This window comes from Fundulus heteroclitus, chromosome 5 (assembly GCF_011125445.2).
Source record: "Fundulus heteroclitus isolate FHET01 chromosome 5, MU-UCD_Fhet_4.1, whole genome shotgun sequence".
Classification (NCBI taxonomy): Eukaryota; Metazoa; Chordata; class Actinopteri; order Cyprinodontiformes; family Fundulidae; genus Fundulus; species Fundulus heteroclitus.
Window position 1 is genome coordinate 9,742,583 of NC_046365.1, and position 16,663 is coordinate 9,759,245.

Genomic DNA, 16,663 nt, shown 5'->3' on the forward strand with positions numbered 1-16,663 from the left:
GTGTGTGTGTGTGTGTGTGTGTGTGTGTGTGTGTGTGCATCCAGTGGGCTTTTTCTATGGCGTCGTGTTTATCCTCACCTAGAAAGGCAGAGGGGGAGACGGTGCCGTTGCTGCGGGAGACCATGACACTGATACCCGTCTCGATGAACGGCACAGAGAAGTCGATGACCTCCGACCTCTCCTCGTTGATGGTGAGCGAACCCACGGCCATGTGAGCGTTCTTCAACACCACCTGAGGGTCGAGCGGGCCAAACACAGAGACATAGGGGCTCAGTGAAAGAAATGGACAAATAACAGGACGGGCTCTGTTATCTGACTTCCAGGTTTTTCACATTAGCAGAAAGAAGCAAACAGCATAATGTCTACGTAATACCTCCTCTGGGTCAGCGTTTGATTCACACCAGCTTCCTCTCCGTGTGTGCTCAGGTATATTTAGCTCCGTGTTTCTGGAGCCTCTGGCCATGAATAAAAAAGCCACCCAAATGACTGTTATTAAAATCTACGTATGCTAGAGTGAATAATATTCCTGTGCACTTGTGCTCCTCCGTCACATTCATTCCTCAAGGCCTGGTCTTTTTTACTTCCTGCTGTTTTCCGTGTCTGTGGTCCTGTGCTCCCCATGCAAATGAAATCATTCACCGCTCCCTTAGGCTGCAAAGCATGCATCGTGTTTATCTAAGTGGATGCCCCATCAGCTGAAGACTTCAGATTTTAAGATGCGACACAATCAGTTAAGTCGGGGCTGCGCGTTTACGCCAGACGGCTGAACTGTGCCGACTGTGTAATGTGTGCAGCGGTGAAGTGGGTCTTTGCCCGAGGCTGTTTTCTCCCCCTCGATCCGGTCCACGTTCTCTGTGTTCCTACTCCGTCTCTGATTAGGAAACCCTCATTGAGTCCTCCCGAGGCTCGCTGGATCTGATCACAAGCCTCCCCTCAGGCCGGGCTGTGGGAAACAAGTGCTAATGTCCTGACAGAGACGGCGAGGAACTAACAGAGACAGATACCCAGACGGCGTCGTTAGCCCTGCCAAATAAAAAAAAAAGAGATACGCCTGTGAGCGAGACTGTCGGCTGGCTGCCGAAGCACCTGAGCCTGGTTGTTTCATTTACACGTTTTAGTGCGTCGCTGACTTTTAAGAGCTTAAAAAGCGCTTTTATGAGCGGGCATTAAAATTGACAAGAGGGGGGGGGGGAGTGGAGCAAAGAAAATTATCTTTTATTGAGGGAAAAACTAAACACTTTCCTGATGAATTCTAAATGCGACCATATCTGGTGCGCCTGTCGCCCCCACACTCGCAGCGACTCGTGCGCGGAGCGAGTCCGTCCACATCTGTGCAGCTCCTCGCTGACATCTGCTCGGGGCTAAATTAAAAGGCTACACCTGGAACAACAGCTTATCTCTCGCTGCATCCCGGCAGATGTTAGGTGGATCAGACCGAGGAAGCCCTCCATGTTCTGTAGCGCGCGTGTGACAGAATGCAAACGCGCACCGCCTTGCAGCTGGAATGAAGGCGCAGGTTTAAGCGTGCACCTCATTCCTTATTTTTGGTGCACTGCCTGGTTGCGTCACTCGGGCGGCTCAGGAACATTTGTATGGTAATATCTCCTGCGTTCTGCGGCTGTGCTCTGCCAGCTGTGAAATCTAAAATCAGCTGGTGTGCCAGCAGGTCTGCATGAACTGTCACTGTGGGTATCTTCAAGCTGCTTATAGGCGATGCAAAGCTGCTGGTTCTCTCCAGCGGTGGGATAAACCTGTCACCACAACACACGGCTCTTTTCTTCTCAGCATTTATTTTTGGATGTCGTACGAACGCCACCTGACCTATCTCCTGGAGTCGGGCGGTAATGAGCGGGAAAGTGTCCTCACCTCTCCCACCATGCCGTTCCAGGTCCCGTTGACCTTCTTGCCGTGTTTGCCGTTGGTAACCAGATACAGGTCGTACGTGAACTTGACCGTTTTGGCGATCTTCTTCAGGATGTCGATACAGAAACCTTTGCAGCAGCGCTTGATGTAAATTCCTGAGTCGCCTGTGTGATTGCTGCGATTCGGTAGCCACAGGGAGGCAGAGAAAAAGCAGAGACGGCAGGTCAGTATTTATAAAGGTGATGCACAAAAGCGGGAATAAACCCTTCTTCATAAGAGCGACATGAAGAGGAAACAGCAAGGATATACAGAGCGTTCCAAAAGTATTCATGCCTCTGGAACCGCTCCACATTTTCCACATGTATTTATTAAACATTTTATACGACATACATCATCCTGAAGTGGAAGAAAAAGGATACATTGTGTACATTTTTTTGAATAAAATTCTGAAAAGTGTGGCATGTATTCATAGCCAACCCCCCCGAGTCAATATCTTGTAGATCAACCTTTTTGCTGCATTCACAGTTTTCTCTGCCTGCTTTGCACATAGTGAGAGAAAAAGTTGATCCTCCCTCTTCAAAGTAGGTCAAACTCGGTCAGACTGGATGGAAAACATCAGTGAACATCACCTAGAATAGATATCCTCCATTTTAGATGGATTGAGCCCATGTCCGGACTTTGACTGGGCCATTTTACACATGGATATGCTTTAATATTGACCATTCTCCTGCAGCTCTGGCTGTACGTTTAGTGCCGTTCTCCCGCTGGTCGGTGAACCTCATCCTCTAGGTTGCCCAGCATTTATCTCCATCAATCTCTCCATCAACTCTGACCAGCTTCCTTGTCCCTCCTGTGGAAAATCAAAACCATGAAGCTGCCGTCACTGGGGTAAAGGTGTGTTTAGGTTTATGTGCAGTGTTGGTTTTCTGCCGTTCATCATGTTTTGCATGTGAGCCAATTTTGATCTCCTCTGACCAAAGCCCCTTTTCTTACATGTCTGCTTAGCTTGTGGCAAACTGCAAACAATACTTCTCCGGCTCTCTTTATTGACTAATTATTTACCATCTAGGGGACTTCTAAAGGTGAAATGATTGCATGATTGAATTTTATTAGGATGTTTCACAGTAAACGCAAATCCATGTCACACTTCTCAGCTGTTTATTTGCAACAAATGTTCAAAACGTATCTGTCGACCTCACGATTATGTACAATTTGTTGTTGATCTACCGCATAAAGCCCTAATAAAATCAACCGATGTTTGTGGTTATAACCCGTCAAAATGTGGAAAAGTTCAGGTGGGGGTGTGAACACTTTTGCAAGTCGCTGCACAGGGATAATCGCGGTGGATAAATGAGTCAGAGACTGAATGGGCCTTCTTGTGGGCAACGCCGTTTATCAGGCACTTCGTTAGCGTTCACATTTGCGATAAGTAAACATCAAAACTGTCAGACGGCAATTTTATTCTGACACAAGTACACAGGCTTAACTCCTCCATCTAAATCATACAGTAATGAACGTCTAAGAATAACTCACAGGGCAGGCAAACATCTAACCGAGCCGTGCGTCATCAGTCAATAGGCTGCGCTGGCTCACAGCAGATACAGGTGCGGGACAGCTGTGCAACAACACAACGCCAGCTCTGGCACAGTTAGTGGATGCTGTTTTTGCCGGAGCAAGGACAAAGGTGTTTGCGATTTTTTTTTTGTGTTCATTTTATTTGTCCCTTCTGCCGCCTCCTGAAATCAAGCTGCTGCGAGTGAACAACCCTGACGACGCAGACGCAGCGGAGAACACGGGGTTCTAGCACCGACGCTGCAGACGCTCGCTGAACGCTGCTCTGCGTTTAAAGACCGCTCCACGCAGTCCGGTGCACATTTGTGTCTGGGAATAATCCTGCATGTCGGTGCCTATGCCTGATATGCTGCAAGGGAGACAGGGTGGAGGAGGGGAGTGAAAAAGAGGGCACGGGGAGAAAAAAAGGGGGTGAAAGATATCTCAATACAGAAAAAAAAAAAACACAGAGCGAGGAGATGCGGTGCTGCCGCAGGAGATTTCAGGTGGGCCACAGATAGAAAAGAAGACCATTGAAGAAAATTCATTATCACACTCCAAGGAGAGCTGGATAGGGAGAGGGTCAACGTGACAGGGAGGAAAACAGGGACAAGCCAATGTTCTACTTTGCAGAGGTGAAACGAGTCAAAGTAATCACAGGACTGAAAGGAAGAGCAAGAGAATGATTATAGCAAGTTGTAGCAGCGGAAAACACAGCAAAGGAGCCAAAAAGAAACAAAATAGAGGCGAATTATTTAGGATTTGAAAAGAATTGCTGTGCTCAAAAGCAGGTTTTTATATGGGAAAGGACTTTGTATTTTTTTTTAACTAGCATGCACCCACTCGCAAAACCATTCATACCTCTTGAACTTTTCACATTTTGTCACATTACAACAACATAAACTTGTTGTACTTTATCAGGCTTATTTATATGCCAGTGGTTTCCAACCTCCTTTTTCTGGCCAACACGCAAAAAGCTGTGGGGAGAAAAAGCTAAAGGTGGTGGTTTGCAAATTAAAGTGGAAAGAAAAAGATGTACAGAGGAGATGATGACATTTCTTTAAACACTTGCAGCTGGAATTACAGCAAAAGGTAAATCCAAAAAGTACTGTCTCAGGGGGGATGAACACAAACACACACTAAAGTCTTAAAAATGTCTTTGGTAAAAAAAAAAAAAAATCAAAACAAATAAAAACCCTTTGAAAACCATCCATATATATTTTTTTCACTTCACAATCACACACTCCTTTGTGTTGGTCGTCCTAATGCAATGCATAAAAGTTTTTGGCTGTAACATTAAAAGAAGTGAAACAGTAAAAGGGACAACTTGTCTTCTTTTCGTCTGTGGACGGAGCAGCAAAATGAAAACACTGCACCTGAGTTTGAGCTGTTTGCGGCACGGCACGGTGTTCCTCATGCAGGTCCCACTCAGCGGGTCCACGTCCTCCACAATGACAAACGGCGCCTCCTCCAGAGTCACGATGGACAGGTGGTCCTCCCGCTCCTCCACGTCAGAGTACAACTCGAAACGAGGCCACACGTGGTACCTCATCGTCAACGAGCCTCTTTCCCACTTGCCAACCTGCGGTGGGAGAGCTGTGTGATGCACGGCCAACTGCGAAACATTGCTTTCGAGTGCCAGGAGGGAGACACTCCAAAACCGCAAGTAGTGGCAGGCACATCGCATAAGGAGCACGAAACAGAGACTGGGAAAAAAGTCCGAGGGTGGAATGAAGAAGAGAAAACATTTACCCTGTCCCATTGTCGGTCCTTGTCGAGAAGTATTATGACCAGCTTGGGGAACATCTGGTGGCCTTTTTCACTAAATGACAGGTTTCGACCTTCAAATGTCACATTCATGACATACCTAGAAAATAAAAAGTTCAAAGTCTTAGTCACGGGAATCCTTTCTTTTTGGAGAGGAGAATGTTTGAGAAGATAAAACTCTGACTGGACTTAACTTTAAACAGTATAAAAGATGTGTAGCAGTATATTAAGCCAGGCTTATATCGTTTATCAATTATTGTTTGATAGACATAGATTATCAGCGGACTGAAAGGGGTCAAAAGAATAGACTAAAAAATTGGAGATGTTTCTCTCATAGCCTCTGAACCAACTTCTAAACCAACCTGATGCAATCATGTTGGCATGTGTGGAAAGAAAGGCCAGTCAACAAAAACTCAACTTCAAAACCCTCGGAGCCCGAAGGATCCATCACTGCATCCTGATAACTGTGGGACTCCCTCAAATATCCTGATCTGTGTGCTGTGCGTTCCTCCCCTGTACGCGCAGGAATCTTTAACCTAAATTCTGGGTTTATGCGGTTGGGGCAGCGGCTGCAGAGTTTTCACCCAACACTGAGTCGGACGTCATGAAGCTCTTCCACACCACACAACAACAAACTAAATGATACAAAGTTTTGATGGTTATGGTTGTGTTTATGACTTTAATTCACACCAGAGAACATGTTTGTTCACTTAACATAACATTAGTCTTCTACCTGCTATGTTCAGCATTCACACTTTGACCACACAGTTGTGATAAAAGTCATTAGACAGGCAAAAAAAATTTAATTTAATTCTACACCAAGCTGAAATTTAGTTTCATTATTATTATGAGTTTTAGCTGTATTGATTTAACAACAAATTATGTTGTGATGCCCCACAGAGAACAAAAACATGATCCATTTTACAGAGTTAAATATTGGTTATGAATCTCACAAAACTGCTTACCCACTCTGGCCTGTTTTGCCATTTTTATTGCTATGAACCCAGTACTGTTTACTTATTTGTGTATTCATTGCAAGTCATATCATCAATGATTTCATTGCTGTGTTGATTTTTTTCCCCCCTTCACATGTTTAAGCATTGACTTACTCTCGGTGGTCAGATAAGGACCCGCTGAATGAATGCTGTCAGCTCTGCTGCAGGTTTCTGGCATCCAGGATCCCGACACGAGTGAATCTCCATCAGAGCAGAGCGCTGACATAGTGTTGCATGAGCTCAGGGACTGCTATTGTTCGGTCATTGCTGCGATATTTGAGATGCAGCTGTGTTGATTCTAAAGTAGAGGTGCACATGTGCAATGCAAATTGCAAGTGAGAGGTCTGGGGATCATGCTGCGACAAGCCCCAAACCCTCTCGTGGCAGCTCGATTTAGCTGGAGATCACGTTAATTATGTTAAAGGTGAATTAAGGAGATGCTGGAGCGCCATTTGCCCAAGGCAGCATATCTTCCTACGTTGCTAAAATACAAGGCAGTAGGTCACGAGGTGTCACAAGGGGTATCAAAATTTAATCAGTTCAATTTTAGGCCTTAAAATTTTTTTTACATATATTTAGATTTTGTATACTATTAATCTGTTTTAAATTTCTATGTTTGCTCATTTTGCTTTCTCCAGGACTCTTATTGTTTTTAAAAAAAACTGGTAGTGTTGCAGGGAAACCCTTTTAGAAGGAAATTATTGCCAGAAAATAAGTTTTTCCTGTTACAAATGTTTATCGACTAAATGGTCGCCCCCTGTTGGCTTATTATAATGTATTTGTGTGTTTTATACTTCGTTTTTATTCTATTTGTTAGTAAATGAAGTGCTTTTGTGTATACTTACCATAACGAGACCACGTGAACGGGAATACAATATTGCACATGCGCACAGTGAGTAGACACGGAAAAGCAGTGGAGCCGAGCGAGTCAGCAACACCCAGCAGAGGTGTGAAAAGAAAGAGATAACGTGACGCTAACGCTGTAGATCGTGTTGGTCTATAACCACACAGAGCTGTTGCTTTACTGCCAGACTTTCTGCTGGCTCTTACAGTAGCAGCGTCAGTTGCCGCCATCTTGTTTTCTAATACTTCCACAGTGCTGCGGGCAGATGGCACAACAACGTTAATGTCCGCTGATAGCGGCAGGTGCAAAGTTATTTTTAGGCTCAAAAAGGACAAGTAAACACTATCAGCAATAGCGTATATTGCTTTATGTATGAATGCATGAATGTATATTTTTTTGTTTTCTATTTATGGTCAAAATACGTGGCTCTGGCCATGTGGTATTTGTCTGGGAATCTGCTGGATTAGGGGTGTTTTAACTGAAGCGATTGATATCAGCCCAAATGTTCATACCTTATTACTAGTGGTAATAAAGGTTATTATTTAATCGACCCAAGAATTGAGTCATGTTTCACTTTGTAGTTGGAATGTATGTATCAGAGCATGTGTACAACATTTCACAGTTATTTCTTTAGTAGCTGACATAAGAAGGTATCTCTAGCACAAGATATTTCTAAAAGTGGCAGCCAGAGCACAATCACTTAGGTGTCAAAGAGTATGACTCAGTGCTATGAATACTCGCCGCTGAGCAGTCATCTTCTTTCCAGCGTAACACTAAAAATGTAATTTTAATCAAATTTTGCGTATAGCCAGGAAAAGAACGTCTAGTGGGACGGCAGTGCAGAAATTTAGGTTCATGTTTGTAGACGCAAGGATCTCCGTCTGTCAGGCAGGGGAGAAAGGAGGTGTTGAGGCAGGTTGGCACACAACGTGTGGTTCTAAACCCAGGTGCTAGATTGATTTATGCCTTTCTCTTTGTTCCAGAGATCTGTTTGACTCACCTCTTTCTTTACCGTGACAGACCGCTGTTGCTGCAGACTCCTGAGGCTCTAAGGAGGCCCGATAATCTGATCTGCTGTTCAGAGCAACCGCACAGACAATAATCCCAACCTTCCCTCTTACAACTCACTGACGCACAGCGGCAACCCCGTCATTCACTTGGGAGCTCTGCAAAAACAGAGCAGCTTCTATCTCAAGGCAGCACCAGTACAAGAAAGTTCAGCCACTCTCCAGGAATCCTGTACCAGAGCCCGAGCCGTGTTTCTAGATAGGTCCGACTATATCTAGTTGGTACTAGTCAACATAAAACACCAGCTTCCACTTGTTTCCTACCAGAGGGGGATGTACCAAGGCTAGATGTTGCCACCAACAATTAGCATACCCAGGCTCACGCCTGGATCCACACAGGTGGTGGGACCACATAGATCAGGCTTCCTGGTGCTGAGCCCCGAGAGACAAGAAACCACTACTAGATGTTTACCAGTCACCAGGAGGATACCCGGGGTTCCTAGTTCAGGCAAAGTTTAAATCTCATTATGGGTCTTCTATCACGTCATAAACCCCTCTTAGTCTGACTCTTCTTCTCTGGCCATTTTCCCATAAGAGACCCGACAAGGAGCTGAAACCCCTAACCCCTCCACCATGTTAAGGCGGTATTTTGAAAGCAGGGACATGTTTTGTATTTCTCAATAAAAACTAATGTTACTGTTACAGTAATCCTTATCGTCTGTAATTTTAAGAATATCAATGCCTTTTTAGCACTATTGTCAGTTCGCTTTAACAAGCAAAATTAATACTATGAACATATTGTCATTCGTCTCCTTCAATAATATTTTACTATACCAACCACCATAGTAACCCCTGAATGGGTTTATTTTTATTGTGTTTAACATTGTGGTCATTGTGTCTATAGTTGGCTCAATGCTTGTTGGCATGGTATACAGAGATGATAGTAGTTGTTTACCTAAGAACAAGTGGCCACAATTGATGACATACCAACTTCTTCATGGAGTATCTTGTTTCAAAGTAATATTTAAGCACTGCTTCAAATTAAGTGTCAGGAGATCAGGGTATGTGTAGGCGTATGGGTAGCAATAGGAAATGGGAACCAGATTTAGCTTTTTCCTCTTGCTTTCGTCTAGCTATTTTTATCAGCAGAGGTAGTAGCCCTGACATTTTTTTGCATTCAAAGCACAGGACCACCACAAAGGTGACCCAGTTTGAAGCATATGCCACCTGATAGACTGAGGAGGAGGAGGAGGAGTACTGGTGGGAGTGAAGGCAGAGTGACAAGAAACCAGAACTGAGAGGTAGAGCAGGGAAACACTGAGGGAGGGAGAGTGTATTAACCGCCTGGTGAATCCATATCAGTATATACAGTGTATGTGTCAACAAGTGTAGAGCGGTGGCAGATAAGCTGGAATCATGGCTTTCGCTCTCAGCCGCCTCCTTTTCTCCCTCTTTCTCATTCGGATCTGTGGGCTGCCATCACCATGGAGATGCTGTGCTTCTGAAACAATCCGCCGGAGAAATAAATGTCTTGAATGCAAGCAGTGGCGACGGAGCAGCCTGTGTGTGTGCGTGTGCGTGTGTGTGTGTGTGTGTGTGTGTGTGTGTGTGTGTGTGTGTGTGTGTGTGTGTGTGTGCAGACCTTTAAATTTCACCAAACATCATCATCATCAAGTCCAACAAAGACAATAAATCTATTCACAAGTAGATACAAAGAACAGACGAAGCTGAAATCTGCCCGAGATTTTATCACAAGTACATCCCACTAAAACAGTCAGTGCCTCTATCCATTGTGTCTTTGATTTTATTTATAGAGCAACTCGCCCTCTTTAACACACACACACACACACACGCACACAGACCTGAGCGGGCTAAACGCTTTGAGCGATTCAATAATGCGACCCAAGCCTCCATGAAATGCCTATTGCTGCATGCAGGCTGGCTAGCAACACTCCAAGCGCTGTAATGCGTGTGTAACATGAGATTAGCCTCCTAGGAATAATCTCAGTTTTGAATAGGCGACCGAAAAGCGATCAGGGCGGGTGTGGGCGGAGGCTGCGGCGGTCCAACTTGTTGCCACTGCAGCTGTGAGCCCACATGTCCACGTGGACAGTGCGACGGCACGCATGTCGGGGGGGGGCAAAAACCCACAACATCAGGACGCGGGAAGGCTCGAAAACGTCGTGTAATGTCATTTAACGTGTTGCCATGGCGCCCACAACCACAGCAATTTTTTTATGCAATCAGCTGTGTTGCTATGGGAACAGTAATCTCACCCAAGACAGGGAGACAGAGAGAAAAAGAGAGAGCAAAAGGAGTTTTTTCCCCCCTTATTTTCTGCCCTGAGTGTTTACCAACTTCCACTCGCTCTGCCGCTCTCAGATCAATCCCACCAGGCAACCAACCAGCGTCGCGTCCGATCGCACATCAATACGGCTCATTTGGCCACGCATTAACCTGCGCCTTTACAAAGGCGGAGGCAAGCAGGGAATGTAAAACGGACAATGTTGCTCTGTGTATCGGTTTGTAGCCCCCTGCCGCTGATGTAGCTTTTACATGCCATTTAGCCCTCCAGCCCATGTCTAGGGGGAGGAGAGCAAATGTAAAAACAACTGGGATGAGCCACTAACAGAACCTTCTGCGGCTTCATCACAGCTATATACTGCGCCTTATCATTGGCTGAGAGGGGATTTTATTTTTTAGCTGCAGACATAACCAATCATCAGTTGCATGCACATTAATCTCTCGTTTTCTTCTTTTTTACGGCTTTCAAAACACCTTATTTTGCTCTTATGTATCAAAGTGAAGCTGAGCGGTATCACAAACTCTGTCGCTGCAATGCAGCAATGTAAAAATATACTGTATGTCTCCCCTGCATGTGACTCTAAGGTAGCGTGTGGACGTATACGCACACCAACATACTGTATCTGCTTTGGATGGATGACTCATAGTTTGCAGAAGCTCAACCAATGAAGAGACAGCGTTGAGAGAGAAAATATCTGCTTCATGTGGTATGGGAGCTGTACAAAGGCACTATAAAAGACTGAGCTGCAGGGGGAAACCAGGAAATAGCAGGTTATAGTCTATTCTGGGTGAAATGTTCACTTAACTTATAATATATGAAGAAACACTAAACACTCTCTTAAAAAAGAAATATGTATGGATCACAGCTACCTTAGTCTATAGTAGAGATCGACCAATACAGGTTTTTCAAGGCCGATGCTGATACTGATTATTTTGACATCAGTCTCACCGATACCCGATATGTGCTGCCGATTTTTTGCGGCCGATTCTTGATGCTGATAATGCCTTTTTCTTCCTCACTTACATGATAAAAATGAAACAATGACAACAAATGTTACACACGTCTCACAACTTGTGTTCAAACCAGCTAATATTAACTATCAGCTTCAGATTTCAGTTTGAAAGCTACACCAAAAAAAAAAAAAAAACAGGCGTCACAACTCTTACGGCAACATCTTGCTCGCACTAAATGAACGTGCCGCAGCTAGAAAAGAGCTTCTTTAGGTCGGTGGGTATGAGGAGGAGAAAAAACACTGACCACTGCTGCAGTGAATGGACATTATTTTATGTAAAGTTAGATGCTGTACGTGTAGTGATCAGTAATTGTTTTCATGTGCACACATGGTTCTCCATGACAATGGACACACGCACAGTAGTGGCAGCTTGCCACAGAATCAGACACACACCACTGTTACCTTCTGCTCACAGTAAGACAGAAACAGCTTTAATTTAGCTTTATGTGTCAAGGCCACATAAAGCTAAATTAGACAGTTAAAACTACATCAAAAGTTGACAATGCAACTTGTTGCTGTTGGCCCTCAGTCAAAAAACATTACCAGGCGCTCTCTGCCAGGGATGGAGCGGCAACATGATCACTCGATCTCAAGCCATGGCTACTGAGATCATGTAAAAATATCGGCCGACTGACCGATCCACCGGTCGACCTCTGGTTTATAGCCTATAAAGCTGCTGATTTTAGCTATTTAAAACAACTCAAGCTAAAAAGAAAATGTTTATACCTGCGGGCAGGGCTGGATTTCATGGATATGGGCCCCAGGAACACAGCCAGGTTTTTTTTTTTTGCCTTACCCACAGAAACGTATGTATGCAGGCAAAGTACAATAGATGAGTAGTTTGACATGATACGTGTAAAGGTCGTCAGAAATTGTACCCAAGTGCACAGAGCTCTACTGCAATGACCTTTAGATCTGTCCTTTCTAAAAACGTCCTTATAAACATGGCATCAAATACATTAATGGGGACTTTAAGTTTTCATAATGTGCCCTTGCTGTAGCCCGGACCCTTTCCATGGGAATAAATGGCTAGATTAGTGGATTAAATCATGAACACTTTCACATGGCTTCGTTGTAACGTTTGTCATTGTTCTTGATGCTGAACACCTGTATCGCAAAGTTATGTTGGTGGTGGCTGCCGACAGCGTCAACCTGCCTTGTAGAAAAACAAATATTTTCTATTGTTCAGTTGGTGGAGTACTACGGGGTAAGGATGCTGTCAAAAACAATGTGAATGTAAAGGCAGAAATGCAACTACTGGGTAAAATGCAAACATTTCTGCCTTAACATTTACATGATTTTTGATTTTGTTCTTACTCCATAGGGGAGACCAATGATTTAGAGCCATAAAAGGAGACAATTATTTACCAAATGATGTTATACATCGTGGGAGGCAGTATTACAGTAGACAGTGTTTTTCCAAAGGGATGGAGCATAACTATGAACTACTTTAAAAAGTAAGCTAACAATTGAATGCAAGATTAGGGTTTTTTTTTTTACTTTTAATTTACAAAGTATAAGACAGTAGTGGTACTGAAGAGTTTTGCCATCATTAATCTTATGGATGCTATTATTTAAGTCTTGAATATCTATGGTTTTATTGCTTGCTTTTTTATCACTACGTGATTGTAATTAGTTAATGGATAGTTTGCATCTTGCCTGGGGGAGTTTTTTCATTTATGTTTATAATGTTTTATAGTTATAACAAATTAAGTTAATAACAAAAGGCACCTCGCTGCAGCTGGTGCTGTGTCCCAGCCTGTCTTTTTATTGGCTGCTGGCAAGACGCGTTTGCAGTTGGGTTGGTGATCAGTTCACACTTCCCGTCTGTCATCAGATCGGCCTCGAAAAATTCAAATGTGTTTGATTGGCAACGACTGAGGCTGGATTGGGTCGGCTTCTCTCACACACTTCACCTCCTCTCACATATTTTGTGCCGACTCGCCCTGCAGACTTCCGCCGACTGGAAAATCTGAATTAAATAGTCTTAGGTTCCGACCGTGTTACCTTTAACAGTAAAAGATTTTAAATGGTTAACAGTCTAAAGCTGTTCATATGTCTGACTGACCTACAGTCAGACATTAGATTCAAAAAGGACTTAAAAATTAAAGTGGATGAGCTCTTGAGTTATTCTTTCCACCATGCAGAATGTGCAGGACGAACAGGAAGGCAAAAACGTCTTAAAAGCTTGATATTAGAGAATTGATGCTGCAATAAAAGATCCATTTATTTAAAGGCTTTTCACACATCTTGACCAGGGTTACCAATTAATCTGGAGATTTAAAAGCTAATCATTGAAATTTTGTATTAGCGTGTTTTATGGAAACACAAAAACAACATCTTTAACTACATTCATAACAAAAAGATATGTACATATATTGGCGATACCATCAGAAAACCTAAATAAGTCTGAATTAAAATGGTATGAGATGTGCAAAAAGACAGGAGACTGCTGCATGTGTTTGCAACGCTACAGCGCTTTGACCGCAGACAAACATCTAAACACCAAACAGAGTACTGGAAATAATCTCCTTTGCTAGTTCTCTCGGTGTAAACAATGCGAGCTCCATATTCATGATTGGTATGATCCCTTCTTTCCCTGTCTGGCTCTATGCTGGATTTTAAAAGCAGCTGCATTCCAATTCTAAAGTCCAACACAATCTTATTGCTTATTTATTGAGTCATTCGTTGCTTAAGGCTCAGCTCTGACAGAACACACACACACACACACACACACACACTCACACTCAGAGTGACGGGGACCACGCACAGGAAAGATGTAAGGCACTGAGCCTCTTTGAGCTGTAGCCTTTAATAAGTGAGTCCACACGAGCTCCATGTGATCCAGGCCCATGAGGACCCCCGTAGAGCCGGACACATCAGACAGCTACCTGTGGCGCCTGAAGAGAGCGAGCGCGCATCAGAGCACGCTCTCATTTTGGATATGAACATGGGAGTCAGGGATAATGGCCTTTTGGAAGACCTTCAGATACTGATTTGTGCTTTATTTACTGAGAAACTGGGAAACAATACTGACCACCCTACCGTCAAAATAATACACTGCAAAACACACTAAAGATAGTGGGTGTGACAAAATGTCTAAAAGTTCAAATGGTACGAAAACTATTGCAAGGCGCTGTGCGAGAAGACTGTGAAGGATAAAGAGACTGTTAGTGTGTCCGTTACCTAAAGGCCTTATCAGCAATTAGGCCATCTTCAAATGATCTGCAGTGTGTACAGTTGCATGCATCCAGTATGCATAAAGCTGCAGGCAGTGGACATGAAGCTGCACGAGCCTACAAATAGTTGCATGCAGTGCAAGAAAAGAACAAAACAACTTTAAATGTACAATAGAGGAGAGGATTCTCCAGGGTGCAGTTTCATTAAAAGTTTTGACAGATTATATAAGAAAGTACAAACATTGAGAGAAGATCAAAAAGTCAAAAAGGTAAAAGAAAAAAACAAATATGAAAATATGATGATATGCTAAAATACATTTCAATTTGTGACATGCTAGGGTTGAAAATGTTACCAGAAGATTAGATCTCTGAGGATATGTAGATATGACCTATAAAACATGAGCCACTCTCTTGCCTAATCAATGTATTCAATTAACCTTTACTGTAATGGAGACGTGATGTAAAAAAGGGAAACGGTTATGAAACATCAGACGTTTCAGACTTGACGCAAAAACCTTGAGCCAGGGCCCTGAACGCCCTGACGGGATCAAGACTCCGGAGGAGGGGAGTAAGCTCTGTCTATTTTTATCAAGGCTTACAGGCTACGAAGATATCAGCGCTTCATTTGGAAAAGATTTTTTTAGTCAGCTTTTAAATTCATACATTTCTGTTACCTGCTGTAGCTCCTTATCTGCATACTAAACCGCCTTGCAGAGCTCTCCATATCTCGCTGAATCAAAGCTATCAGTCATAATTACACCTCCATCACAGTGTTTGACTGAGCTCCTAGTAATGTCAGCTCCTATTAGTTGGTCTCAACTCTGACATTATCATCCACTTTGTGGGGAAATGTTAAAAAGGTTTAAAAGGTTATTTATTGCATTAATGTTATCCAGCAACTCTAACGACTGTCTCGGTTTAGCAGAAAGCTGTTGTTAACTTAAGTGGTTCCAGATTGTGTCCCCGGGGAAGGTAAGAGGGGTAAGGCAGGTTAATTAGGCAGGAAGACTTTAAGAAAACACACACTATAATCCTTGATGAATCCCTTCGCCTCATGACTGATTGTGATCTGTTTGTTTTGTTTTTTTTACTGGGTGAAACTCTCTGGTTGATCTAAAAGGGGAATTTACCAAGACAGATGTCGCAGCTCAAATGTATTCAAACCTTTCCACATTTTACCATATCACAAGCATAAACTTCAGTGTGTTTTATTTGGATTTAAGGTGACACAGCAACGCAAACTGCCGCATGATTGGAAAGTTGAAAGACGAGGATAAATAGTTCAAGAGCTTTTTACAAATACAAATCTGAAAACTGGTGTGCAATTATATTTAAACCCGCATAATCTGAGCCCCTTCAATCAAATCTGGTGCAGTTAATTGCCTTGAGAATTTCCCTAATCAGACCACCGTTGTTTGGCATCACTGAAAAGCCCTCTGTCAGTGCAGACTGAAGAGATTTGTCGGAAAACATTTGTGAACAAACAGAGAACACAGCTAACATGTGGAAGAAGGTGTCCTGGTCCACATACAGACTGCTATGTGTGGACAAACACCAAGACCGCACGTCGTCCTGAAAAGATCTGTGAAACATGGTGGCGGTAGTATCATGGTGCGGGGTAGGTGGCGGGGGGGCTTCTCCTTGTCAGGGAAGTTCACAGATATTCTCCATTCAGTCTGACTGAGCTGACTGGCCTATTATAACAAGAAGGACTGGCAACAATTGTAGGTTCAAAGCTGGCAGAGGCAAAACCTCAAGAAACTTGCAAGTGTAATTTCAGCAAAGGTGGCCAATGCATCCACTGAGCTGCTTTGCACACCAGTGTATTTGACTGTTTACAGAAGTTAAAGTGATTGCCACAACTTGTCACAATAATCTGTTAATCTGTAGTACCGATCTCACCTGTGATGGAAGAAAACCCCAAGAAAACATTGTGCAGACTTTATTTTTAAGATTTAAGATGGCTTATGGTCCTTTTTTATCATTTGAAATGTCGCACATGTATACTTAAGTATACAAGCATGAATAACGCAGTGGTTATGAATGGTTATGATCGAGAAGATCTATGATTAAAGTCGGATAGGGAGAGAAATTGAACGTCTGAGAGGAATCATCATGCCGTTTGGCTGCAATTCACCAC

The 16,663-nt window shown here is 43.4% G+C and overlaps 1 protein-coding gene across 1 annotated transcript in view; it reads right to left on the reverse strand.

Moving 5' to 3' along the window:
• The window catches only part of grin2bb (glutamate receptor, ionotropic, N-methyl D-aspartate 2B, genome duplicate b), a 155,029-nt gene that overhangs the window by 28,283 nt on the left and 110,083 nt on the right, over positions 1-16,663 (reverse strand). Inside the window, 4 exon segments of the mRNA XM_036136844.1 lie at positions 79-232; positions 1,867-2,038; positions 4,791-4,996; positions 5,167-5,281. Of these exon segments, the coding sequence (XP_035992737.1) occupies positions 79-232; positions 1,867-2,038; positions 4,791-4,996; positions 5,167-5,281 (647 nt within the window).